This window comes from Pectinophora gossypiella, chromosome 15, assembly GCF_024362695.1.
Source record: "Pectinophora gossypiella chromosome 15, ilPecGoss1.1, whole genome shotgun sequence".
Taxonomy (NCBI): Eukaryota; Metazoa; Arthropoda; class Insecta; order Lepidoptera; family Gelechiidae; genus Pectinophora; species Pectinophora gossypiella.
The window spans coordinates 6664628-6690059 of record NC_065418.1 but is presented as its reverse complement, the minus strand read 5'-3'; the positions used below and the strand labels follow the sequence as shown (position 1 = coordinate 6690059).

At 37.1% G+C, this 25432-nt stretch overlaps 2 protein-coding genes across 7 annotated transcripts in view; one reads left to right on the top strand and one right to left on the bottom strand.

The window, feature by feature from the left end:
- Window positions 1–2768, bottom strand: part of LOC126372932 (uncharacterized) — a 223257-nt gene extending 220489 nt beyond the window's left edge. For 4 of the 6 annotated variants that reach the window (XM_050018833.1, XM_050018836.1, XM_050018837.1 and 1 more), the window contains exon 1: window positions 2435–2768. The gene's annotated coding sequence lies outside the window, so the exon portion shown is untranslated. Of the gene's footprint in view, window positions 1–1385; window positions 1407–2434 lie in introns of those variants that run through there. The other 2 variants (XM_050018834.1, XM_050018835.1) reach the window with 2 other exon arrangements.
- A 12283-nt stretch (window positions 2769–15051) lies between these two features.
- LOC126373453 (uncharacterized) lies at window positions 15052–18971 on the top strand. Its single transcript, XM_050019612.1, has 2 exons — window positions 15052–15719; window positions 18836–18971. Exons 1-2 carry the CDS (start codon window positions 15052–15054, stop codon window positions 18969–18971), a joined length of 804 nt encoding a protein of 267 aa, XP_049875569.1.
- Window positions 18972–25432: the final 6461 nt, after the last annotated feature.

Genomic DNA, 25432 nt, shown 5'->3' with positions numbered 1-25432 from the left:
AAAACCAATTGTTCACGTATTATGTAGGCATCAGTGCTCACACCGCCTTTGATTCGACAAAGTTAAATATCTGTGTAATTAACAGGAGAATTGTATACAATTCTACACACAATTGTATACAATTCTCCTGTTCCTGTATCTATATTTGTATACAAATACTTTAGGTATGCATATGCGAAACAGCACAATACGTTTCGTGTATGTTTGGATAAGAAGAAAAGTGTAAACTGTGTAGAAAAGTGGGTTGTTTCTCTTTCAGGATATATTGTAGAAGTCGAATAAGGGATTACTTACATTTCTAACACGATTGTGTCTGATTTAATACCTGGGAAAATCAGGTCTTTTAACAAAGCAAGTACTATATTTTTTCTATCCTTACAGAGGTATTTGTAAAAAGCTTATTGATTAATCTCTGACCACATCCAGGCAAACAAGCATTGTCGCATTTGTATTGATTATTAACTAAATACGAGATCTCGGCTATTACTCTCTGTTTACATCTTTCTCAAGATACTTCGGACTCCCAATGCATCAAATCAATATTTCTTGTTATGATCTGTTTTCGAAATTGGAAGCTGGGTTTCTGTAGACTGTAAAACAGAAAATACTATTCAAAACATCCTATCAATCCATTAATTAAATCTACTCCCAATCTTACCCGAACGGTTTGGATTACGGTTCCTACGTTCACGTTGAATAAAAAACGCAATGTTAGATCATAAACTGGAAGAATTACTCCAACAAATAGAGCAGTAATTTCTTGTATGTTTATAGCCTTTAAAGCTGTAATATTTGCTTTTCTCCCTCCATCTTGAGGAAAGTTTGCGTTTAGCTCTCTTTCCCGTTTACTTGGAATAAATTTAAGGAGTCATTATTGTTATCATCTGCATAATTCGGCATTTCGTTTGGCATAATGAGTTCAGCATGAATAACAATACAGAGGGACATTCGCACTCTTTGGACAAATCTAGTGCTTATATTCTTTGTTTTATTTACACGTTTTTTCGTATATATCTAGACAGTAAACGTTTTTACTACAGCGTTTTATTGCGGGCGCGGAACTAAACAACGATTTTGGCACCGATTTTCCAGGCGCTTTGTGATGGTTAATGTGCTGTGGGGGTAAAAACGGAGAGGGAAAAGAAAAACAACATATATAATGCAATATTTATGTAAGTAACACTTGTATGAAGCTTTGTTTAAGTAGGTACTTACAAATTATTGCAATTTCATAAAGTGGTGGCGAAAAATGAAAACAATATGAATTAAAAGAAAATATGTTTATAAAAGAAATCTACCTTGAAGCAACTTAACCACCTTATTGGTTTTTTGTAATGCACATCTAAGAAGGTCTCAAGTAATTTCGATAACAAATGCGGACTCACATTGCGATCCTCTTGATACGCAGTTAAGTATTTAGGGTTCAAAGGTCGGAACTGCGTCCATCTGTCAGTGTGAACGGTTCACAAAGCGGCGGCGGAGGCGCGGGCCTGCCACGTGCGTCGCCGACGACCACCCTCCGGCTGACTGCGCCGTTCAGCTGCGCGGAGCCCTTACCATACCTACCCTCCATTAAAACCAACCCTGCCCTTTAAACAAAGGATCTCCGATCAATTACTAGCATACTCTTCAAACAATACCTCCGAGCACACACCTCCCGCCGCTGAAAAACATCCGACAAGCTCTACATTGCTTTTCCAAACCTCTCAAAAACTACGCTCGTACTTCAACACTGGCGTATGACGCGGCAAAAGAAGAAAAACGCGCAATACGCGGCGAAAAGGGACGGAACTACACCGATTAGCTGTACGCCGGAGTGGGACAGCTTCAGACATTTTGTAAGCTGATAACCAGAGGCAGCTAACAGAGCGAGGGGAACCATATTCTCGCGCGACTCCGCATGAATGTAATGAATTAAGATTCAATGGTCTGGTACTGCCACACTGTGCGTGAGTATGAATCGCTTTTTATATAAAAAGCTCCGTTCGGAAAGTCCGCAGGTTATTAGACGTGACTATAAAGACAGAATCTAATTGTTTTCTTATTAGAATCACATTTCATTAACAGTGTATATTTGTTATTAAATATTAGCTAGCATTATTGAGGTTATAAGTATTAAACGCCGTATTGCACAATGAAGCGTAGAGGAAAATATTTCGTAAGAACAGTGCAGCTCAAGGTCTGAACGATCTTATTCGTGACGATAAGGAAATACGAAACTAAAATAGTGAAAAGCTCAGCATTCTCAAAGCCACGTTATCCCTTCTTCTAATCGATTCAAGAAACCAACCAAAATAGGTACATACATGCGCTACAAAATAAAGAGGTTCGTTGTAAAACAAAGCAGTGCCGAGCGCAACCGAAAAAGAAACTCGCGCAGTGCACTGTGGGCAATTACACACGAAGAGGGCACAAATTAACGAGTGATTTTTACCTACACATCCACTGAAATGCAATCCATCATTGGAGCCTCGTCCTCACGCACGCACACACCGATGCACACACACAGGCGCAGCGCGCTCCTCACGCGAAGGGAAAATCTTCACACACGACACAGATAAACATGTCAACTACTAGACATTGTTACCCTAAGTCTGCACGTTATTCACCACAAAATCACCATTACACACAAATGATCACACAAACAGCAGATATAAACACTGAAACACTAGATTATTTGGCAATATCACCCGCGTTCAAGTCACGAAGACGATGAATTCGACTAAAAAACGCGTATGTATCGTAACGTCGATTCGGCGACTGTTCTCCCCGCCCTGTTCTGGAGGCGAATGGCCCGCCATATTGAATCTCACTTCACGGCCGCGCAGTGGCGCATCTAGTGGACACGCGCGGAACTATGAACCAATGGTTAAGCACCAATCCAAGTTTAAGATTAAAATTAAAGGTTAATATAATATGACTTCTGAATTCTGAGGAACAAAATTAAATTATTTTGCATGAATTTATGAAAAATAACAAATAATTTTGTCATATACGGGCTTAATCTCTAAGTTTAAAGACTCTACCTGGGTGATAGAGCAACTTTACTTCGGTGTAGCTTGTTTTAGTTCGGCAGTATTGCACTAGAGTGCGCTGCTCGCAACCACGTTATGAGGTTTGAAGCTTATTTATTATACAAAGTACGTTTATGTTTTGCGCTATTGTGTAGATTACACTCAATGCCACGCCGCCAGTTTACCAGATTTATATCGGGTTTAAAAGTAATTGACATATTTTATTTACGGCTTGTGTACACGTGCCGCGAAGTAAACAACTTACCGTTGAGTTTTATTGGTTTTTGTCATATTTTGAACACAGTATTAAATAAGAAGTTGCTACTTACACCTGCAGAATGTTGTGTCTTTCTGTATATGTTGTCCTTATTTCTGTATGTTGTGTCCTTTGTCAATAAAGTATTTTATCTATTCTATCTTATATGTAAGTTTGTAGTATGTATGGTACCTAATTATGACCCCATATTTTACTTATAATATGTACATGCGTTACTTTGAGTAAATATGTAATTTGGTGGATCATATATCGAGGATATACGCAGGATATTTTATTTTTGTCTGCCATACAAAATAATAATATTTAATTTGGTATCAAGATAAGTAATGGATACTTAAATGGTTTCCTGAAATCAATACTCAGTAATAATCAGTAATCCGATAGGTATTTGAGCAATTATTTCCGTAGAAACTCCGTAAATTAAACAAAACATTTTATTTTGATAAATATTAAATATTCCGGTGTCAAATAAAACGAGACCATTGTTTAAAGTTTTGTAGGTTTCCTTAAAACAAATTAGGTATTAATTTAAGCAATCGGTTTTTGTTAATCCCGGGTTCAATGGACTTTATTTTTAATACAAAAGTGCTGTCCATATTAGTCAACCAAGTGCTCGAATCCGTTTACTGGTAATAATGATTACACGTAAACATTGGCTACTAACATACATTTTTTCACGTACAGTCATGAGCAATATAATGTACCCATTTTAGGACTCTGTCGCACTAACATATTTGACATTTAATGAGACTAACAGTTCAATTTGTCAAAAAAGTTAATGTGACATGGTACCAAAGTGTATACATATTAATGCTCGTGACCGTACTTTAATTGTACCCTTGCCTCAGACGGCATTTACTACTTGGCCGGACAAATGAGGACCGCTGAAGGCTTTTTCCCGGAACCTGTGACTCTTTCAATTGAATATACTGACCACCTGGGATAATGTGTAAACCTACCCCCGTACCTAAGGTACCGTTAAGTGGGTACTTATTAGTAAAACACATACTTAGGTGTACCCAACTATTAAACTCTGAAAATAGGTCAGATTATACGTATTTAAATAAATATTTTCAATGTCCTAAGTTTAAATTACCACTTTACCGAAAGGGTTAGGTATATCGCGGCATCGTCCAAATGTGTGAGTACTTAAATATAATATAATTATGTGACTTTATTTGTCTACTCTAATATATGTCTATTATGACTTTATGTATGAATTTATACAATCAGTCTTCCAATCTATAGACTTGAATTAACAACTCAAAATAAGCTCTGAGATGAAGCGATTATTTCATTACCCATCGCATTAATTAGAAAAATAACTGATATCTACTAATCAAAGAGCGGGCTCACATAAGAAGTTTAATACCTAGTTATTCACTCTAATTTGAGATTAAGTATCATTATGGCTGTACTGTCCAGTAATCTTCACGTGAAATAGAGCAGAACTATGATAATGCTTCATATTACCATTGTAATATGATGTTTCTATGTTGGACTGAGAGCAAAAAAAAATAAATAAAAAAATGTCGCCATCAAACTCTACCAACTTGGCAAGGATCTTTGTAAAATGAACTCTACCAGTTTGGCAAGGATATTTGTATAAATACCTTACGTGTTATTTCTTCAAAAAATGTATAAAAAGCAATTGAAACATAGAATAATTTCAGCTGCTAATTTGGAAAAAATTGGTTCGTGTACCTACTAGTACAACATAACATAACATAACAAATACTTTATTGCACAAACAGGAAAAAACAAAAAACAAAACAAAAGAGAAATAAAATTAGTACAATAGGCGGCCTTATTGCTAAGTAGCAATCTCTTCCAGGCAACCTTTAAGTACAGGAGATATTAAATAAAGAAGAAAAAAAAAAAAAGAAAAATAAATTAAAAATGAAGATAAATAAATTATGAATGATTACTAAATAAAGACAGATCTAAAACTAACGAAAAATATTTTCTGTTTTCTATTTAACTTATTTATGAATTTTAATCAAGAAAATCGTAATAATAAGTCCGACGTTTTATCACGGTTTTCTGTGACGTCACAGTGTGCTTTTTCATACATACTTAGTAATTTCATGTTTTGACGTTTAGTAAAAAGTAACTGATTTGACTAGATCGAAACTAGGCTATTATGTAGATAGACTCACACTTATCCGAGCTTAAAGAAACCACGCAGATCGACTAATTCGTATGGACTGTGTAAGTAGTATAATTGTTAACACGCTTGTTTCGGCAGAGCTGCAGGTTTTAATCCCGTCCGAGTCAGAATATTAAGATTTTTACATACATAAACTCACGCCCGTAATCCCAAATGGGGTGGGCAGAGCCACAAGTAATCAAAGACAACTTGCAGCCACTGTTGATACGAAGTCCTAAGATGGATATGATGAACCTTATGGTGATAAGGGATCAGCCTATCGCCCATAACATTAGTCCATCATGTTAGAGGACGCAATCCCTCTGTCGGTTTTTACGACATGCCCGGGAAGACAAGCAGCTGAACGTGTTCTATGTTTTTTATTTGCTCCCAGAACAGCATAGAAGCAAGACTAAGATTAAGATTGTTAAGATTTTTATGTCGTAAAAAATAATTTACCGTTACTTACAATCTTCATTTACCCGGAAGAGATTATCGCGAGATACATAAGCATAAGAATATGCGGTTTAACATCAAGTAGCGGCTTACTAAATAGAGCAGAACCCTGATAAAGCATCATGCCGTAATCATAGCGACGTAATATGAAGATGGAATATTAAATCCGACGTACTAGTACTATACTAGCTGAACGTTCGTTGAATAACTTTGCAGACGGCAGGAGTTTCCCATTTAGTAGTATCTGTATGAGAGTCTACAGTAATATAAATACTTGCAAATTATTTATGTGGGGTTATACAAAAATCACAGAAATTACTTTGTGATCTCTAGTTTGGTTATGGCATTGTAAGCAAATCACCCGTCCGAAAGAAGATGATCCGCGAATCGGAGATCATGTTAAGCAGTCGGTTCCAGCTATTATTTAACAAAAAAAAAATAATAATAAAAGAGTTTGCTTCATTCTTTGCTTACTTAATTAAAATTATAGTCGTTACATAAACCATAACCCTAACACCAGGGCGATGAGGTGTTCCAGTGATTCCAATATGTAGCAAGTACATTCACCTTAAGGTGGCCTGGAAGAAATTGCTATTTAGCAATAAAGCCACCGAGAAGCTGCTGCAGTTTTAGGCGGATGAGACTTTCATCATGTAAGTATTGACGATTCAAAGTGTAATTATGTTAACTACTGAATAAATATATTTTTGAATTTGAATTTGAGTGTAAGTACTTTTCTTGTCACATTTGTAATTGTTTTGAGTGTTGTGTTTATATGTGCAATAAAGCGTTTTTGTATTGTATTGTAATTAAACAGGAACTTTCTAAAAAGGTTATTTTAAGGTTAATGATTATTTAGAAGATATATGAATTAATTAGATTAACTGTCTGGGAACTGATATTAGGTAGCCTTTGTAAATTGTGTAACAACATTTTATGTTGTTTAAAGAACGTCTACGGCCCTGTGTCGAGGTTTTTCTGGCAGTTTCTTTTCCCCGGCTCTATAGGTTGTGTGATAAGACGTACATACGTTATGTACAAACGATAAAAAGTGTTACCTACTGAATAAATATGTTTTTAAATTAATAGAATTTTTGAATATAATAAAGATGTAGTAAGTATATAGTATACAATCTGATAAGAACAAATATATTGTATTGCACCAAAACTAAACAATTACAAAAGTAAGAGAGATTTATGTAGTACATGGTAACTGGCGGTCTTTTCGCTGAAAACTGATTTTATTCTTTCAAATTAAAAGACGTATAAAAAAACGCAAAAGTATTTAATAAAATTAATTAATGAATACAAACTAACATTTATAAGTTTATTCAAAAATTCCCAACCCAACCCTTTGACGTTAGGGTGCCGTATTTTGATGTTACGGTGAAGATATAAAAATCGTCGCAATATTTTTGGTGCTATATTATACATACCTATACAAACAAATCTGTCATTAGTAGGAAACTAGGTATCTGGCCTTTTAAATTCTTCTATAGCTATATAGAAATTTCCGGTATTTTAGAAAGTAGAATAAATAAAAACAGTAAAATAACAAGTTAAAATTAGAACAGAGTTAGAGGGTGACAATCAATCCCCTTTTTTTAATGTGACCTTGGGACACTACTTTTAAATATCGACCCTTTATTTATGAACCCTAATGCCAACAGAAGTATCCTACTCGGCATGGGATAAAAAATATTACAGTTGCTTTAAAATTATTCAACATAGTAGTGGGTAGAATTCTTAAATGCCTAAACATAAGCTACTTCACGGAAATTTATTACTCTATGACAGTACTTAAGATGGCAAACCTTAAAATGAATTATGACAAAAAAAAACTATTAGGGTACTCCAAGTCAAGGTGTCAGAAGATACGTTGCTACAATAGGATGTCATGAGAGATTTTTAATAAATGAATATGATGAACGATAAACGTATACGATACCTACGGTGCTGTAGAATTCTAATCAAAATCAAATCAATATCAAATCTTTTTTTATAGCCGTGGTAGCTCAGTTGGTAGCACGCTTGCCTCTCGCTTCTCAAAGCCTGCGACCTCAGTCGCAGGTTCTAATCCAGCACAGGCCTAAACCAATGATTGTCGAATTTGTTTTCGAATTTATGTTTGGATCATAAATGATTATCACGTGCTCAGCGGTGAAGGAAAATATGGTGAGGAAACCCACGTTCCCGGGAAATGCATTTTCGGAGGTATGTGACCTAACCTGTATTGGGCTGGTTTTCCCGTCGCGGGTTGGAAGGTCAGACGGGCAGTTGCGTCTGTAAAAAACCGGACCTGTCAAATCTTCAGGACTCTGTGAAAAACGGAATACGTCTGCTCACTGCGACGGTTGACAGTCGACTGCCCCCACCACAAAACTCCAGTACACTACATCGTTAATGCTAAGGGGGTGATATTTAATCCTTTTTGTTCTTCATGTTATTTATAGCGCGACCGTGATTGCGCCACCATGGTGTCCCAGTGAGATAGAGCCCTTAGCATGTAGCCTACATGTGCAGAATAACGTTACGATGTTTTACGTCCGCTCGCTCGCGATGCTGTGATAAACTCACGGCTACTGAATCCGAACACATAAAAATTTAAAGCGGTTTCATTTCGAACGATATGAAAATCTGCATCGGAATATAAAAATATTCAGTAAATATATTACTTCGTGAATTGCTGAGTAGAGATAGCTGGATCCAGAAATTCCTTTTACACATATCACATATCCAACTTAGAATTTCGTATAAAAAGTGGCTGATTACTTGGGGCTATGACCACTCCATTAGGGATTATGGTCATGAATACTTTCAATAAAATACTTAACATGGAGGAACAGATGAAAAAAAAAAATCAAAATCAAAATTTTTCATCTGTACACACATACTCGTAAATTTATAATGTCGAGAAATGCATTTTCGGAGGTATGTGACATAACCTGTATTGGGCTGGTTTCCGATCGCGTGTTGAAAGGTTGCTTCTGTAAAAAAACCGGACCTATCAAATCTTCATGATAGGTAAGCGAACCCTGTGAAACTGGGATAATGCTAAGGAGATGATGATGATGTGACTCATAAAATTGAAATACTCCTTTTTCTCCATACAAAAGATATCAACGAGATGTATACAATTTAAATCTACAAATGTAAACTACAAACGCACGCAAAAAATATAATATACATTGTAGTAAACTTTCACCAATATAATATAATATATATTATACTTAACAAATAACCTGTTTGAGACCATATAGACTTTACTTATATGGAGTTATCGGCAATTATTTCTGTATATAGAAGTGACATTTACGTGTTTAGGTATAGAGGGCAGGTCGTGTAACTGGGCTAGCTACTATGCTATAGACTTGCCTGGATTCCACACTAGGATTGTAGGTGACCTAGTGGCTTCAGGATCTTGGCTAAGTTCACATACACTGGTGGACAAAAGAGTCGACTCCAGTTTTGATACTGGGCAATTAGAAAACACATTGCTCTACGCAAATGATTATTTCGTCGTTGCCAATTTAAAATCTGTTATGTGCAATCGGGTACATTTTACAGAAATAAAAAAAAAACTTCCGCCTGATTTTTTTGTATGTGTATTAAAAATATTAAAAGATAATGCTTATTTTTGTAGACTGTTATTGAAAACTCAGCAACTGTACTTGAGTCTCTTTTTTGTCTGCCAATGTAGTTTCCAGTCTCTTGTTTTTATTATATGATAAAAGAGAATAATAACAAAGGCTTGCCTGGTAGCCGATTTTGGCAACCACAAGCTCAATTTTACTTAATTTTGACACTCTTTAAACTAGTTTTATCTTTTCCATCTGCGGCAAATCTACATTAAGTCACGGCAAAAAAATAAAAAAAAAACCTAGTTTTATCTGTTTTTTTTGATAATTATCATAATCTGTCGTATATCAAAATGTCAAATAAGGCTGCAAATTGTCTTCTAATGTGATAGATTTGTGATTATGTCTGTTCTAACCGGAATAATGAGCTATTGACAATGATGTACATAGTTGTGAATTAACAACAAATCAACAAAGTTAAGCTACTTAAGCGGCCAATTATAAGATGAGTGACCAATTCGAAATATTCGTCATAGAGGAGCTCGGTGGCGCAGCGGTAAACGCGTTCGGTCTGCGATTGTTGAAGTTAAGCAACTTTCGCAAAGGCCGGTCTAGGATGGGTGACCACAAAAAAAAGTTTTCATCTCGAGCTCCTCCGTGCTTCGGAAGGCACGTTAAGCCGTTGGTCCGGGCTGCATTAGCAGTCGTTAATAACCATCAATCCGCACTGGGCCAGCGTGATGGTTTAAGGCCCGATCTTATCCATCCATAGGGAAGGCCCGTGCCCCAGCAGTGGGGATGTTAATGGGCTGATGATGATGATGATGACCAGTTCGCAACTTTCATTTACCTTCTTCAATCTCTCGCTTCGTGCTTCGACTGACGACAGCAGTTGTAATTTGCTTCCACTCCCCTTTTCACCTAATAGAGGCGTAAAGATACAATCATATCTATAAAACCTAATTGGGTAATGGTGGATCGGAAAACATCGTTACGCTGCACCGACTGGTTTCTAAATTTCTCCACTTTAATACCACGATTCGTTGGTTTCAGTCTACATATTCCACTGAGGCTCGTATCTGATCAAAACTCGTCATATACGCCATACTGAACATAGCTGGCATAGAATTCCGATCATTGATTTATGGCTATGTCAGTTAATATGAAAGAATTTCGCATGGACAGGACGAGGACCCGGTGGTGTAATGGTAAACACGCTCGTCCCTGCTTTACAAGAGCTGCGGTTTCAAGTCCCTTCCGAGTCAGAATTTTTTTCGATTTAAATTTTCTCTTTGTAAGTTTCCCTAAGACGGGTAAGTGCTATATATAACAACATAACTCATGATTTCGAAATACATTCCCAAAGAGATTGTGTAGTCGTATGTTCTGATTGTGTGAAAACACTTTCAGACACACTACGGGTCAATGTAGGGTTTAATATAGACCTTTCATTCATAATAGACACTGACATTTAGATCTGGTAATCGCTTGGAGACGGTGGTTCCGACCAATTGGTTAGCATAATGCGGCAAATCTACAATAAATCAAGTAAAAAAAGTCGTTAAAAGGAAGGTAGGTGGAATTATGATTGGGTGTTCAACAAAACATAACATCAGCTCACAACGATATTGTGTGCATGTCCTAAACAAGGATCACGAAATTATTTTTGTGATATATCCCCACAGGAATAAACATTGATATCATAAAAATAACTATTACGTCTAGAATTGAAGATAAAATATGAGGCAATGATAGCAAAAACAATGGAGTATTCGTGATCCTGCCAAGTCCAATAGGGGTTATAGTACAGTCTATCTCCACTAGACACAAAGGTCCAGGAAGCTCATTTGTCACCAGGGCAATTAGAGCTGTATCTTTCAACAAGGCGACCGGACAATTCACTAGATGCAAGCCAGGATAATTACATCCCGCCCGTAATCGTTTTGTTGGAAAGATAACAGTTTGTCAACTCTACATTATAATAGGTATTAAATATGTGATAAAGGGAACATTGGCTTCTTCTGTTATTTGAAAGGTTTAATAGTTATGCCATTTTGACAACATAGCATCACGCCTGTTGGCCTGAAGGGGTAGGCAGAGGTGTATAATATATACAGCGACTCTTCGCTAGCTATTGTTTAAGTCCCATGAAATAGCGGGCGAACCTATTGTTATTAACCGGCCACAAATTTTGATACCGACCCCGCCGGTGTAGTCGACGATTTACCTCATTCAACGTTTATTGCTATCGACACACTAGGGTCGATTAATTCTTGTCCTCTCAGACGACGCCCTGAGCCGCAGTTCGCGCCTAACTGGGCACCCTTAGGCCTGTTGTCTTAAATGTTGTACCGAGTGAGAGCATTCGGTACTCCCCATTTGTCCAGCCAAGTAGTTTAACATTTGCGGGAAATCTACAATAAGTCACGTCAAAAAATCCTGGAATTATTTGTGACCCCAACATGAATTCTAACTCACAAAGTCGAAATCAGTGGTTTAAAAAGCGGAAAGTTAGTCTTATATAAAATCTAGTTTTAGCTTCTGCAGTTGCTATCTGGTTGGATCGCGTTAGTGACTCGGTCGGAGTAGTTACATCCAGGCGTTGCGAAAGGATGATTTACCCAATATGATGTGGTTAGTCGATGTTGCGACAGCTTGCCGTTCTTGAGGTAATTTTGTTCATTAATTCTAGGATTTTGTCGACAATAATTCTGCAATACGAGAGGTGTGACTGCTTTCTATTTGTCCAGCCAATACAGTGAACGCCGTAGGTTTGAAATTTAAAATAAATCAAGTATACCTAAGGGTGCAAAATTGATGGAAGTTTTTACTTATATAAACTACAAAATAAAAAGTGTACCTATACGTCCCACAGCTGGGCACAATTCAAGGCTCTAATTTGTCCTAACCAAAAAAGGTCACTCAGAAAAAGACAAACTGTTTTTGGTGTTGTGAAAGAAGCAAGAGAAGTATGTCAGGATCGAAGCAAATGGAACTCCATAGTCTTTGCTTACCCCGGCGGGAAAAAGGCGTGAGTTTATGTATGTAAGTATATGATTTTGGTAATATCCCCAACGGCCATTGACACCGAACCACAGTGGCTATCGACTGTAAAACATAGTATTAATTAAGCGTTTCTCTGACTGTCTAGAAGTGCCCTTTCTTATGTACTGTTACATTACATAACATAAATATCTACATCTTTAAATCATTTATTTTATAACCGTAGAAACGTACCTAAATCAAAATACTTAAAGGACATTCCATTGATATAAATCGCCATATAAACCGCGTAAATAGAAGCAACCGTACCGTTATATGTCTGTAGATGGTAAAGAGCGATTTCCAGCCAGGCGAAAAAAGCAGTGCCTTTCGCCGATGACAACAAAAACTGCAGGAACATTCGGCTTGGAAAGCCGCACGCCGCGCCCGCGCCGCATTACCGAACGAATATTACAATAAGGTGTGAGTTGTAAGATATAGCGAACTTACAACTTTATCAAATAAAGAAACAACGTGACCGACTTAAAATAAAGGGAAGCCCTGAGGCTTATCCAAATTGCGAACAATTACGAAAAACGACAGTGTGATCTAATAAAAAAAAACTTTTGAAATCCGTCCTTAATTGACGGAAATATCGGTAAACATCATAAAAAAAAATTATACATAAGTAAGTACAGATGAATTGACCTCCTCCTTTTTTGAAATCGATTAAAAATATATGGAATTGACATGTCAATCGATGAGTAGAGAAAAGGAAGAGAGGCTTTTGGTCTGCTACGGGAAGATATTAAATTATTTGGTTGCAAATTCTTGTGTGAACAGAGCGGACTTAAAGTTTATTTAAAAAGATGAAGAAGGGCCAATTTTGAATTATTTTTATGGGCTCAAATTGAAAAAAAAAAACGAAATGTAAAAAAATTAGAATCAGTCACTGTGATTTGCACAGTAATAACATTTTTGGTATGTAAATAGGTACTTTTATACCAAGTACCAACCGTCCGCCAGTTCTCGTCATTTACACCGAAGTGTGATTCATGCTTCATTTGTCACATTATCGGCGAGCAATTTGCATGGCCCCGTGTTCGCGGCGGTGTAACGGAGGTTCTTGTATAAGTCACTCGTGTCATCATTCATATTACTTACGGGATCGTGGTAACTTCATTTTAAGCTTCAGTGACGCCGAGATGAACTGTCTGTCATGATAGTAAAGTAACGTTAAGTAAGGTCAGAAATTGGATGCGTGATTTGTTTGTTTCGTTTTAGTTTTGTAAGTGTAGGTATTTTTTTTACAATACAATGAACGCTTACGTAGAGAAGTTTAAATGAGTACTTGAATTTATTTGCGGATTTATTCTTACATAATTGCAGTTTCAATTAAAAAAAAACTTAAAATTACATCTCTACGTAATTTAATATTAAACTTCAATTAATTATATTTATGTAGAGTCAAGGCTAGGACGCAAGGAAGGAATGAAAAAAAAACATTTCATAACCATTTTTTTATGTTATTTTGCTCGTATCAGTAATCACTAGGAAACCAATGTCAATGTGATCATGCATACAAATTTTAAGACTGTCTGAATAACGTCACGGGCAGTAAATTACCTTAAAACATGTGACGAATTATGAAAAGAAAAGGGACTTTCACGCTTTCCCTCTAATAACAATAAACATAGCGGCAAAGCTTAAAATATAAACAACATAACTTACCGCCGTAACTTATACAAATTAAACAATTTCATAATTATAATTAAGAAATTCAAAATTAATTAGAATTTAAATCATATTACATTAGAGAATCAAAACCGAGTCTTGCGCAGCGATAAGCGATGAAACTGCACTTTCTAACGCTTCAGTTATGTAAATATGAAAGTATAATGTATGCTTTGCTTATTACAATAATGGGGAGATAATTATAAACTAAAATGTGTTGATACAGTAAACATATCACGTAAGATTGCCTGGAGGATATGCTAATTAGCATAAAGGCCTCTTTAATTTTCATTCACATGCACGAATCTACTCCGGATGAGAGCCTTCAGCGCTCTCCATTTGTCCGGCCAAGTAGTTAATGCCATTTGCGGCAAATCTACAATAAATCACGTCAAAAAAAAAACGAATCTACAGGATGTTAGTGACACCGTACCGATTACTTAGAGGGATAATTTCACCTCATGATTCTAAGTTTAAAACAGCGTAATCTTTCCCCTCAGTATTCGTTACGATGTCACTTACACTCCACACAAGTACGTACAGTTAGCCATGTATTATAGTTAGCCGGGTATGTATGGGTGTTAGTGACGCCGCAACGAAAACTTTGAGGGGATGAATCAGACCATAATTCTGAGTTAATATGAAGTGGACATGTATGATATTCAATCAATCAATCAATCAATAATACTTTATTGCACAACAACATATACAAAGGACATAAACATACGAATAAAACATAAGCACAATAGGCGGCCTTATTTCTAAACAGCAATTTCTGGCAGGCAACCTTAGGACATGTATGGACTGGACTGCGGGGTGAGACAGGGGGGATTGAGCTCGCCTCGGCTTTTCAATCTGTATATGAACCGTCTGATCGGGGAGCTGAGCGGCACTGGTATTGGATGCCATGTCGATGGTGTCTGTGTCAACAATATCAGTTACGCTGATGATATGGTGCTGTTGAGCCCATCGATTGGTGCGCTGCGACGTCTGGTGAAAATATGCGAGACCTACGCAGAGGCTCATGGGCTCAGATACAATGCATCCAAAAGCGAGTTCATGGTGTTTAATACAGGTGCTAAAAGCTACCTAAATGTGCCTGATATAACGTTATGTGACTCTCCATTGAAAAAAGTGGATAAGGTGAGGTATCTGGGCCATTGGGTCTCTGATAATTTGTCAGATAATGTAGACATAGAAAGGGAGCGCAGGGCGCTGTCTGTTCGCTGTAACATGTTGGTCCGCAGATTTTCGCGTTGTAGTGAACAAGTAAAGGCGACGCTTTTCAAAGCGTTCTGCCAGTCGTTCTACACGTGCGGTCTGTGGGTCAGCTTTACGCAGCGAACTTATGGAGCTCTGCGTGTTCAATATAATAACGCATTCAGGATGCTGTTCGGACTGCCGCGTTATTGCAGCGCCTCATTAATGTTTGCAGAGGCGCAAATTAATTGCTTCTACACCATCATGAGGAAACGTTGCGCCTCCTTGCTGCGCCGAGTGCGCGCCAGCTCGAACAGTATCCTGAGTGTGTTAGCAGACCGGTGGGACTCCCCGCTGCTGAAGCGCTGGATGCAGCTGCACGCTACTGTGCCAAGGGTCGCGCGTGTGTATTAGCTTAAGTTGTATAAGTTGTTACTAACATTAGAATATAAGTTGTTTGTTACTAACATATATGGATACAGTCCGAATTAAATAATTTGAATTTGAATTTGAATTTAGGAGGACGGGCTGGTGCAATAAACATATAATGATACCAACATAACTAAAAAATAATAAAAAAATATTATACTTATCTAAAGAAATAATATAAAAAAATATAATATATATAAACATACACACATACATAAACATACATACAAATAGCCTATACAATATAATACATATAAGGAGAATAAGAAAACCACCAAGACATTCCAAGATATTCCGACCAAGTAGTACAGTATAGTAAGTAGTAATGCCATTTGCGGCAAATCTACAATATGTCGCGTCAAAAAAAGCCAGTCATTCATATTGTCGACAAGGTGACAACCCATAAAAATACACTTTCTCAAAACTTACTTACAATTTTACATGTTAAACTGATATCGGAAATAAAAAGACATTGAATTTTAATTATATATGAGAGGCAGTAAAACAAGTTCATTTCGAAATATTGCTTGAAGTACTTACGTTCAATTTGTGTGCTGCCGGCTAAATCAGTGGAAAGGAAAAGGGAAGGGAAGTTGCTCAATGCGAATTATAATTTCACAAAAAATACACGATTTATTTACAAAGTGAAGAACCATAAAATGAACTGTTTTGACGGATGAAGATTAAAAACAATTAACAGCCGCAAACATCCGTTCAAACATATTTTTTCATAATATGGTGTTAGATCGTCGATCTGAGGAAATTTGATATGAAGGAATGATGTAGAGTAAAAAAAAAAAAAAAAAGAGTAATACAATGATAAAAATATAAATTGAAACTGTTCAAATGAAATTGATTCTTATTGGATAAAAATACGGATTCGTTTTATCTATTAATTTATTAGCATTTAAAATTATAATGTAGCTAATAAACTTGCAATTTAGACTAACGAAACGCGTGAATTTTCAAACAAGCATGTTGTAATCGATCAAGGTAAGTATTCAAATAGTCTACACTTAATTAAATATAATAAATAAGAACTATTTTTAATTTTCAATGACGTGTTCCTTTCGCTTTATGAATGGCGTGATTTAATCATAATGTTTATTTATAAATTTATCCACAATAAACAAAATGTTTGGTCATTTGACGTAGTTTTGCTTTTGATATTTTCGTATTTTGTGTTTTTGTAGTGAAATAAAACATGTTCATCCTGTTTTTATCAATTACAATCTTTGCATTGTTCTTTGTACAAAACAATTTGAATCTGATTCCCGCGCGGATTATTTTTTGGTTTTTTTAACTTACCTAATATCTAAAATGCAGTTTAATATAATTTCTTATATATCCTTTTGCTCTTACTACTATAGTACGTATGAGCAATATAATCTACCCACTTTAGGACTCTGTCGCACTAACATATTTGACATTTAGTGAGACTTACAGTTCAATTTGTCAAAAAAGTTAAAGTGACATGGTACCAAAGTGTATACATATTAATGCTCTTGACCGTACCTCAATCTACAAATGTATTTTACTCGCCATATAATATACTTACTGATAAACTATTAACAAATACACATTACCTATTGAGCCGTGGTAGCCAAGATGGAAGAATGCTTGTTGTGAGATCGCTAGTTTGAATCCCACCATGGGTCTTGACCAAAGATTACCGAATTTGTTTTAGAATTCATGTTTGGTTTATAAATTATAATCACGTGCTCAGCGGTGAAGTTAAACATCGTGAGGAAACCCACATTCCCAAGAAATGCGTTTCGAAGGTATGTGACCGAACCTGTATTGCTGAGTGAGGCCCTTTTATAAAGGACACCACCACCATCGTTGACCAGTCCATACACTCAATTATTTGTATTTCTCGTGTATGTTGTTTTTATTATGTGTTTTGATTGTTACTCCGTGTTTTATATTATATATTTGTTATTTGTTTTAAATTTGTTACTGTGGTGTCCCTTTATAATAAACGTTTCTTTCTTTTTATTGGGATAATTTTCCCTTCGCGGGTTTAAAGGCCAAACGGGCAGTCGTTTCTGTAAAAAAACTGGACTTGGCAAATCTTCTGATTAGGTAAGCGGACTCTGTAAGAAACAGGATAACGCTAGGGAGATGATGGCGATGAAACTATTAAGAAACACCGACTAATGATCGTTAGTTAAATCACATGTTACTTACTTATAACCACTAGTTGCTTGTGGGTGTACAAACTTGGGCAATTGGAGCGACCATGTGGTCACATTATACCTACATTTATGTTCATGTAATTATTTATGACATTGAAAGTGAAACTAGTTTGGCTGTAGCATTTATTTTTTCAATCAATCATTAAAGAACCGGTTCCTTATCAGAAAAGTATTATAATAAAAACATAAACTAGGAGCCTAAATACCAGTAATTATTTTAGGTAAGGGTGAAACCTATGTTTAAATAGTAAGTTAATAAGTATTTATATATGCAAGTTCTTTTCATCAACTGGTTTTCCCTTCGTGGGCTGAAAAGTCAGACAGGCAGTGTTTTTTTTTGTAAAAACTGAACCTGTCATCTTCTAGTTAGGTATGGGATTACGCTAGGCTAATCATCTGATTGATGATGAGGAGCTCGGTGGCGCAGCGGTAAACGCGCTCGGTCTGCGATTGTTGAAGTTAAGCAACTTTCGCAAAGGCCGGTCATAGGATGGGTGACCACAAAAAAAAAGTTTTCATCTCGAGCTCCTCCGTGCTTCGGAAGGCACGTTAAGCCGTTGGTCCCGGCTGCATTAGCAGTCGTTAATAACCATCACTCCGCACTGGGCCCGCGTGGTGGTTTAAGGCCCGTTCTCCCTATCCATCCATAGGGAAGGCCCGTGCCCCAGCAGTGGGGACGTTAATGGGCTGATGATGATGATGAATCATCTGATTATAAAAAATATTTATTTAGATCCGTGTGATGATGACAGTTTAGAAAAACTGATTATGGTTGGGAACACTGAGGGCAAAAGATCACGTGGTTGTTCACCAACTAGATGGACCGATCAAGTGAAAGACTCGTCGTCATCCAAGCTTTACACAGTCGTAAGGGAAGCGCTGGACAGAAACCGGTGGAGGCAGATCGTCCGCTCCAGATGCAATCCTCATATTGACCACGATCCTCAGATATGAGGGATCGACCCAAGAGAGAGAGTTAGTTGTTTAGAACTATTATTTGGGGTATGTCCGTCTACGGAGGACGTTCATAACCTCATAATTGACTACCCTACAGGTATTATGTTTTTTATCGGTAAAGTACTAAAACTCCTTACAGTAAAGGCAATTCGTTCGCTGAAATCATGGATGAAACAGTATTTTCTCGTATAGACGGACTTACCCCAATTGAAAAGAATTTACTTATAGATTTCAAAATTGGATGTAAGTAATTATTAAAGGGCCGTAATATCGATCGAAGCCAAATAAGGTAACCATAAAATTGAAATTGCAAAACTAGTCCCACTTGAACGGTTAAACAAATTCGTTCCATAGTTTATCAACAACTATTTATGGTAATGTTGTTATTAACTTTCGTAAGGCTTGCAATAAATTGTCGATTATGAAGATATTTCCGATTGGACATGGCAATTTTGAAATAGTGAAACGCGTAGTGAATCGCCCTTTTGTCTCTTCGTCTATCACGTAAAGGGCTACTAAGAAACGGTTTATGTTTACAAATGTTTTGAACATAAGTAGTTATTTTTTTGACGTGAATTATTGTAAATTTGCCGCATATGGCCTCAACAACGTGGTTAGAAAATTACTTAGCCGGAATCAAACATACACACTGCGGTCCTGTATGCCACAAGCTTACTTGCTTTTTACTGTAATACCATTTATTATTGCGAATGAATGATTATGAATTATTATGCTTCTCAAACGGGGAGCGCCGCCGCACCGCCGCCGCCGACTCGAACGCACTACGGACGTACTAGACTTAACAAATTTATTTAAACTGCAATTTTCTCTAACACAATTGTTTTTTCTCGACCATTATAGACGGCAATACGGCTCAGCACCAATCACGTTGGTGTAACAGAAAGCTCGGTGAAGCGTAGCTACTTAGTTCATCTTGCGATGGATGTACCTCAACTATGTCCGATGAATATAGACGTGAACTTAATGTAATATTTATGTAATTCGAACATAAACTTCCTGAAGGTATACCTTCGACACTCGTATACCTGTATAATACCGCTGGAAATGATAACCTGTCACTTTGGGCAATATGCAGATGACATGATGTAGTTTATCATATCCATCTTAAGGTGAATATCAGGAGTAGTTAGTGTTTTACTCATTATTTTATTATTCACCATGATAGGGACGACTTTGAAGTCGTAAGATCGAATTTCCCTTTACAAATCCAAAACCAATTGTTTATTAACTATTGTGTCTCGAAATCTCGGTCTTAGAAGGTTAAGGATGCATAACATAACATAATAAGTTTATCCTGTAAATGTTTTGTTTTGTGTGGTATAAAGTGTTTTTATTATTATTTTAACATAAACAGCCTATATACGTCCCACTGCTGGGCACAGGCCTCTCCTCAATCAACCGGAGGGGGTATGGAGCATACTCCTGGAGGAGGTTAAGGATATATAATTATATATTTGAAGTAATTGAAGCCGCTCTTCCTTCAACTTTTTATATAAAATTATAATGTGAAATATTAGCGTATAATATGTTCTTAGGTAACTAAATAAATAAACATATACATAAGTAGTAATAGTACCAAGATAATGCATGCAAAATGGGTCATAACAGTTCATGAGTGTTCATCAGACACTTATGTTAGTGGCTGTACTACATAAATGGTGTTTTTATTACATTTTCGTGACAACGCTTGAGTAGTAATGACTTCTGTATGGTAACTGAAAGGTTTACACAATAGTTTAAGCCTATTAAAGTTACTTACCCTTATTTTTATAAGTATACACTACTTATAAGTAAATATTTATAATATGAGTTCATATTAAATAAATTGTCATTTCTTCTCCTAAGCCTAAATGTTACATTGACCTTCAACAAGTTTATCCATGATAATTACGTTGAATAAATGATTCTGATTTCTGAATAAGATTAGGTACCTATTTATTGCATTCCTGATGTTTTTACAGAGGTCTTAAAAGTAGAGGAAGGTACGGTCACGAGCATTAATATGTATACACGTTGGTACCATGTCACATTAACTTTTTTGACAAATTGAACTGTAAGTCTCACTAATTGTCAAATATGTTAGTGCGACAGAGTCCTAAAGTGGGTACATTATATTGCTCATGGCTATACAAACAGGAACCGTGTACAGGCACTACAACAATATCATATCATCATCTCAATAGCCTCTGTGGTACAGCGGTTGAGCGTTGTGCTCACGATCCGGAGATCCCGGGTTCGAATTCCGGTGGAGACAAATCACAAAAAACACTTTGTGATCCCTAGTTTGGTTAGGACATTACTTGTCTGATCAATTGATTGTCTAAAAGTAAGATGATCCGTGCTTCGGAAGGCACGTTAAGTTATTAGTTACTAATGTAAATACGTAGTCGTTATATGAGTCATGTCAAGGGCCTATTGCGGCTCAATAATAACCCTGACACCAAGGTTGATGGGGTTGGTAATCGACCTCACGAGTCACACGATAGAAGAAGATCTCACTAGAGTGACCCCCTTTTCATAGGGTCCGCTTACCTACTAAATAAACATAAAACATAAATAAACAGCCTATATACGTCCTACTGCTGGGCACAGGCCACCCCTCAATCAACTGGAGGTGGTAAGGAGCATACTCCACCACGCTTCTCCACTGCGGGTTGGTGGAGGTATTTGGGCTAGTAGCCCGGGACCAACGGCTTAGCGTGCCTTCCGAAGCACGGAATCATCTTACTTTTTCGGACAATCAGGTGATTCATGCCTGCAATGTCCTTAGCAAACAAAGGACAGTCTCACAAAGTGATTTCGACAATGACCCCATCGGGAATCGAACCCGGGCCTCCAGATCGTGAGCCCAACGCTCGAACCACTTGACCACGGAGGCTATGTACCTACTAAATAAACAGGTCTAATGAAAAATCCGACTCGACCGTTTATCATCGATAACGCCACCGTAATGAATACAACCTATAATTTATACATTCTACTAGATATCACATTGCTATCCGCTATTTGTTTTTGCCGTCCACTATTACTGCTCCCGAGCATGCTAAATAATAAATCTATCAACAACAAGAATCATGCATCAATCATATGCAACGCATCTGCATAATTATACGCGTATAAAGTGCGTTCGCGCATGGTTCGGTGCAAAAAATATACGTTTATGCGGCGTGAATTCTAGCGAATAACACTTTGCATTGCCATTATGCGGCATAATGCGGTATTTATGGACTTCTTTCTTTGATTGACATTTTTTTTCGACAAGATAGTAAATACATATTTTTAACAAGATAGTTAAAACGAAGAGGTCACGTTACTTCAAGTCATAGCACACCCTTCAGCCTTTTGATACCAGCCCCACCAGCGGGGTCAACATTCTCTCATCTTCAGCGCTTTTCTCTACATTCGGGTCTCCCTAACTCTCACCAGGACACTCTGAGGTTGTTTTTGTTACCTGATAATATCTGTCACCTCCCCACTTGCGCCTGGTCAAATAGTGAATGCCATTCAAAGCATAGATTTATGTTTATAACAGTTTCTGACTGACTGATTCACTCACTCATCACAAAATCTCAGAAACTATAAGTGCTAGGAATCTCAAATATTGCATGGGGGTTTCATTTAGGACGTAGCGCAGATGCTTACTAAAGCGGGATTTTGCGAAATTCAACCCCTAAGGGGGTAATAGGGAGTGGGATAGTTTGTACGAAACTTTTATAATTTTAATAATAAGAAATCACGCGAACGAAGGTCATACATAAACTCACGCCTATTTCCCACCGGGGTAAGCAGAGACTATAGAATTCCATTTGCTTCGATCCTGACACTTCATACACGCACGCCGGTTCAGAGTAGATCGTATTACTTAAACCTTTTCGAAGGAGATCTCGAATTTGGCCCATATCATAAATATAACCAAATCGCGCCATAAATTTGTAACTTCTCTACAAGCCCTATTTAACTTTAACAGAACACATGACCCAGTGAATAAGCCGAGGGGAACCGACACAGCGTTCCTTATAAAACTATTTAAAATACTGTCCCATTTTAAAAGGCATGCAGACTATGTGACAAGGAACTACAGGCTTCATAAAAGCGTATCGTGTTATGCACCGCGGGTCATTCAACCCGTGCATAGGTGTTTCACCAGATGTAAGTACTTCGAAAGTCGTTTAACATTACTGGTTTAGAAAATGGTAGCTATTTTCATTACTTTACGGTACTTCCAGTAGAGTCTTAGGTATTGACTCTCAACGTGAGTTGTAGTTTTCAAAGGACAAAATGATGAGGAATTTCCCAGGCTACGTACCTCAAAAACACCATAGATGGCGCTGTACAGTTATAAGCAAAATAGGAGCAGTTCGCAGTCTACTTACGTTTGTTTTGATTGAAATTTAAAAAAACTTGCGATCTGTTCGTACAGTTGAGGTTTTGCTATGAAACAAGAGACCATTTCATAGCTTTTTGTTTTAGGAATTATAACAAACGTTAAAAAAAATATAGACGGCGAAAATTTTTGTGAGTAGTTTAGAAACACGTTCAATTCTTGTTATATAATGAGTGGACTTTCCATTCTACATTTGACCATGATGCATAAATGTCATGAATGTCATCTTTTATCTTTGTTTTTGGATATAAATGATGACCCTTTTTATTACACCCAGACACGCATACATCTTCCACCCATTATTATTCTGATCAAAATAAAGAGAAGCAATAGGTAGCAACATAATTTTATACATAGTATGAGCTAAATATCAAACAACAAGTACTTTTATATCTTCTGCCATTATATTGTATTTTGGCATAAATATATACTCTTTTTTTAGACGTGGCTTATTGTACATTTGCTGCAGATGGAATAAACTTGAGGAGCTCGGTGGCGCAGCGGTAAACGCGCTCGGTTTGCGATTGTTGACGTAAAGCAACTTTCGCAGAGGCCGGTCATAGGATGGGTGACCACAAAAAAAAAAGTTTTCATCTCGAGCTCCTCCGTGCTTCGGAAGGCACGTTAAGCCGTTGGTCCCGGCTGCATTAGCAGTCGTTAATAACCACCAATCCGCACTGGGCCCGCGTGGTGGTTTAAGGCCCGATCTCCCTATCCATCCATAGGGAAGGCCCGTGCCCCAGCAGTGGGGACGTTAATGGGCTGGTGATGGTGATGATGGTGGAATAAACTTCTTGGCCGGACAAATTACGTACTCGGGTAATTAGAAAGTAGGTAATTATCACGTTAAAGCTGTACAACGCCATCTATTTTATTTTTGGTGAACGTAGCCTGGAAAGTCCCTCATTAGAATTAACATCCTTCAGTATTTTTAAGACGTTCTTAAAAAATAATGAAATTGTTAAAAAGTGCTTTTTTAAAAAGGTCGGACAAATAATAATAAAACAAAGTTTCGAATATCTTTCATTTCAGTTTGCTTGTATTAGACCAAATGGCGCATAAAACAGAATATTCCCATTCTATAAATGATAATGTTGTAATAATAAAACAAGGTCCACATAATATCAGCGTCGTGGTTCACGCCGCGACTTGTGCTGAGTGAGGTCCTTTTATCTCAGGACGTCCACCACCACCTTATGGTCATTTTGACAAACATCAGTCTTGCTTTTTTCTAATTGTTTTAGTGGAAATTTGATATGATGTTGTTGTCTTTTTTTGTGTGTGGCGTCCTTTTATAATAAACTTTTTCTATTTTATTTTATTCTATTCTATAAAACCAAAATATTTAGTAGGTACTTGCTTTTATCTAACTCTACGTATCTGTGTAAGTACCTAAGTTTTCGCAAGTAACTTAGAGAAATCACTTTTCCTTAGATCCTACTTAAGACTAACTTAGGTACTTATCAAGAAACTAGATACGGAACTAACTAGGAAGTCAACTTGGTTCAACATGTTTACTTATTTACCTACACGCTGAGTCGAACCTGCACCGTATACCAGGACTGGTGGCTCCTGTAGCGTTGGGTGGTTTTAGTCCTACCTTTAAGCCTTTCAACTTTTTGAATATATGCCTTAAACAGCGTTTTATTTCAACGCAATGCACGGGAAGTATCAATCACTAAAGATTAGCCGCCATAATTAGGTCTTACCAATCTAACGCTGATTAAACCAAGCAAACAAAATGACCGGCATCCTATACGTACGGTTAATTGCTACACCCACTTACTTCATCGTGTTAACGGCAAATCGCTCAACCTCTGTTTTTTCGCAAGCAAATCCAGTTTCATCCATCTATAGGAAAATATAGCCTAACTCTTGTAGCGCGGCATTCCTTGCAAGGCAGCCGTACAGTCCGCCCTGATGTTTATTGTATGAATGCGCTTCATGTCCAAGTGGTGATGGTTGTGAGGTGGAGAGTGTGAACCTTGCATGTGCATTGTACACGCCTTGGCCAGCGACTCAAGAGAATCTTGAATCAGTTCGAAAGTAGACA

Coding starts and splice junctions, on each gene's coding strand:
- LOC126373453 (XM_050019612.1), top strand. CDS start 15,052: ATGAACCGTCTGATCGGGGAGCTGAGCGGCACTGGTATTGGATGCCAT. Junction 15,720..18,835: donor TCGAACAGTATCCTGAGTGT/GTTAGCAGACCG, acceptor TTCACCAACTAG/ATGGACCGATCAAGTGAAAG.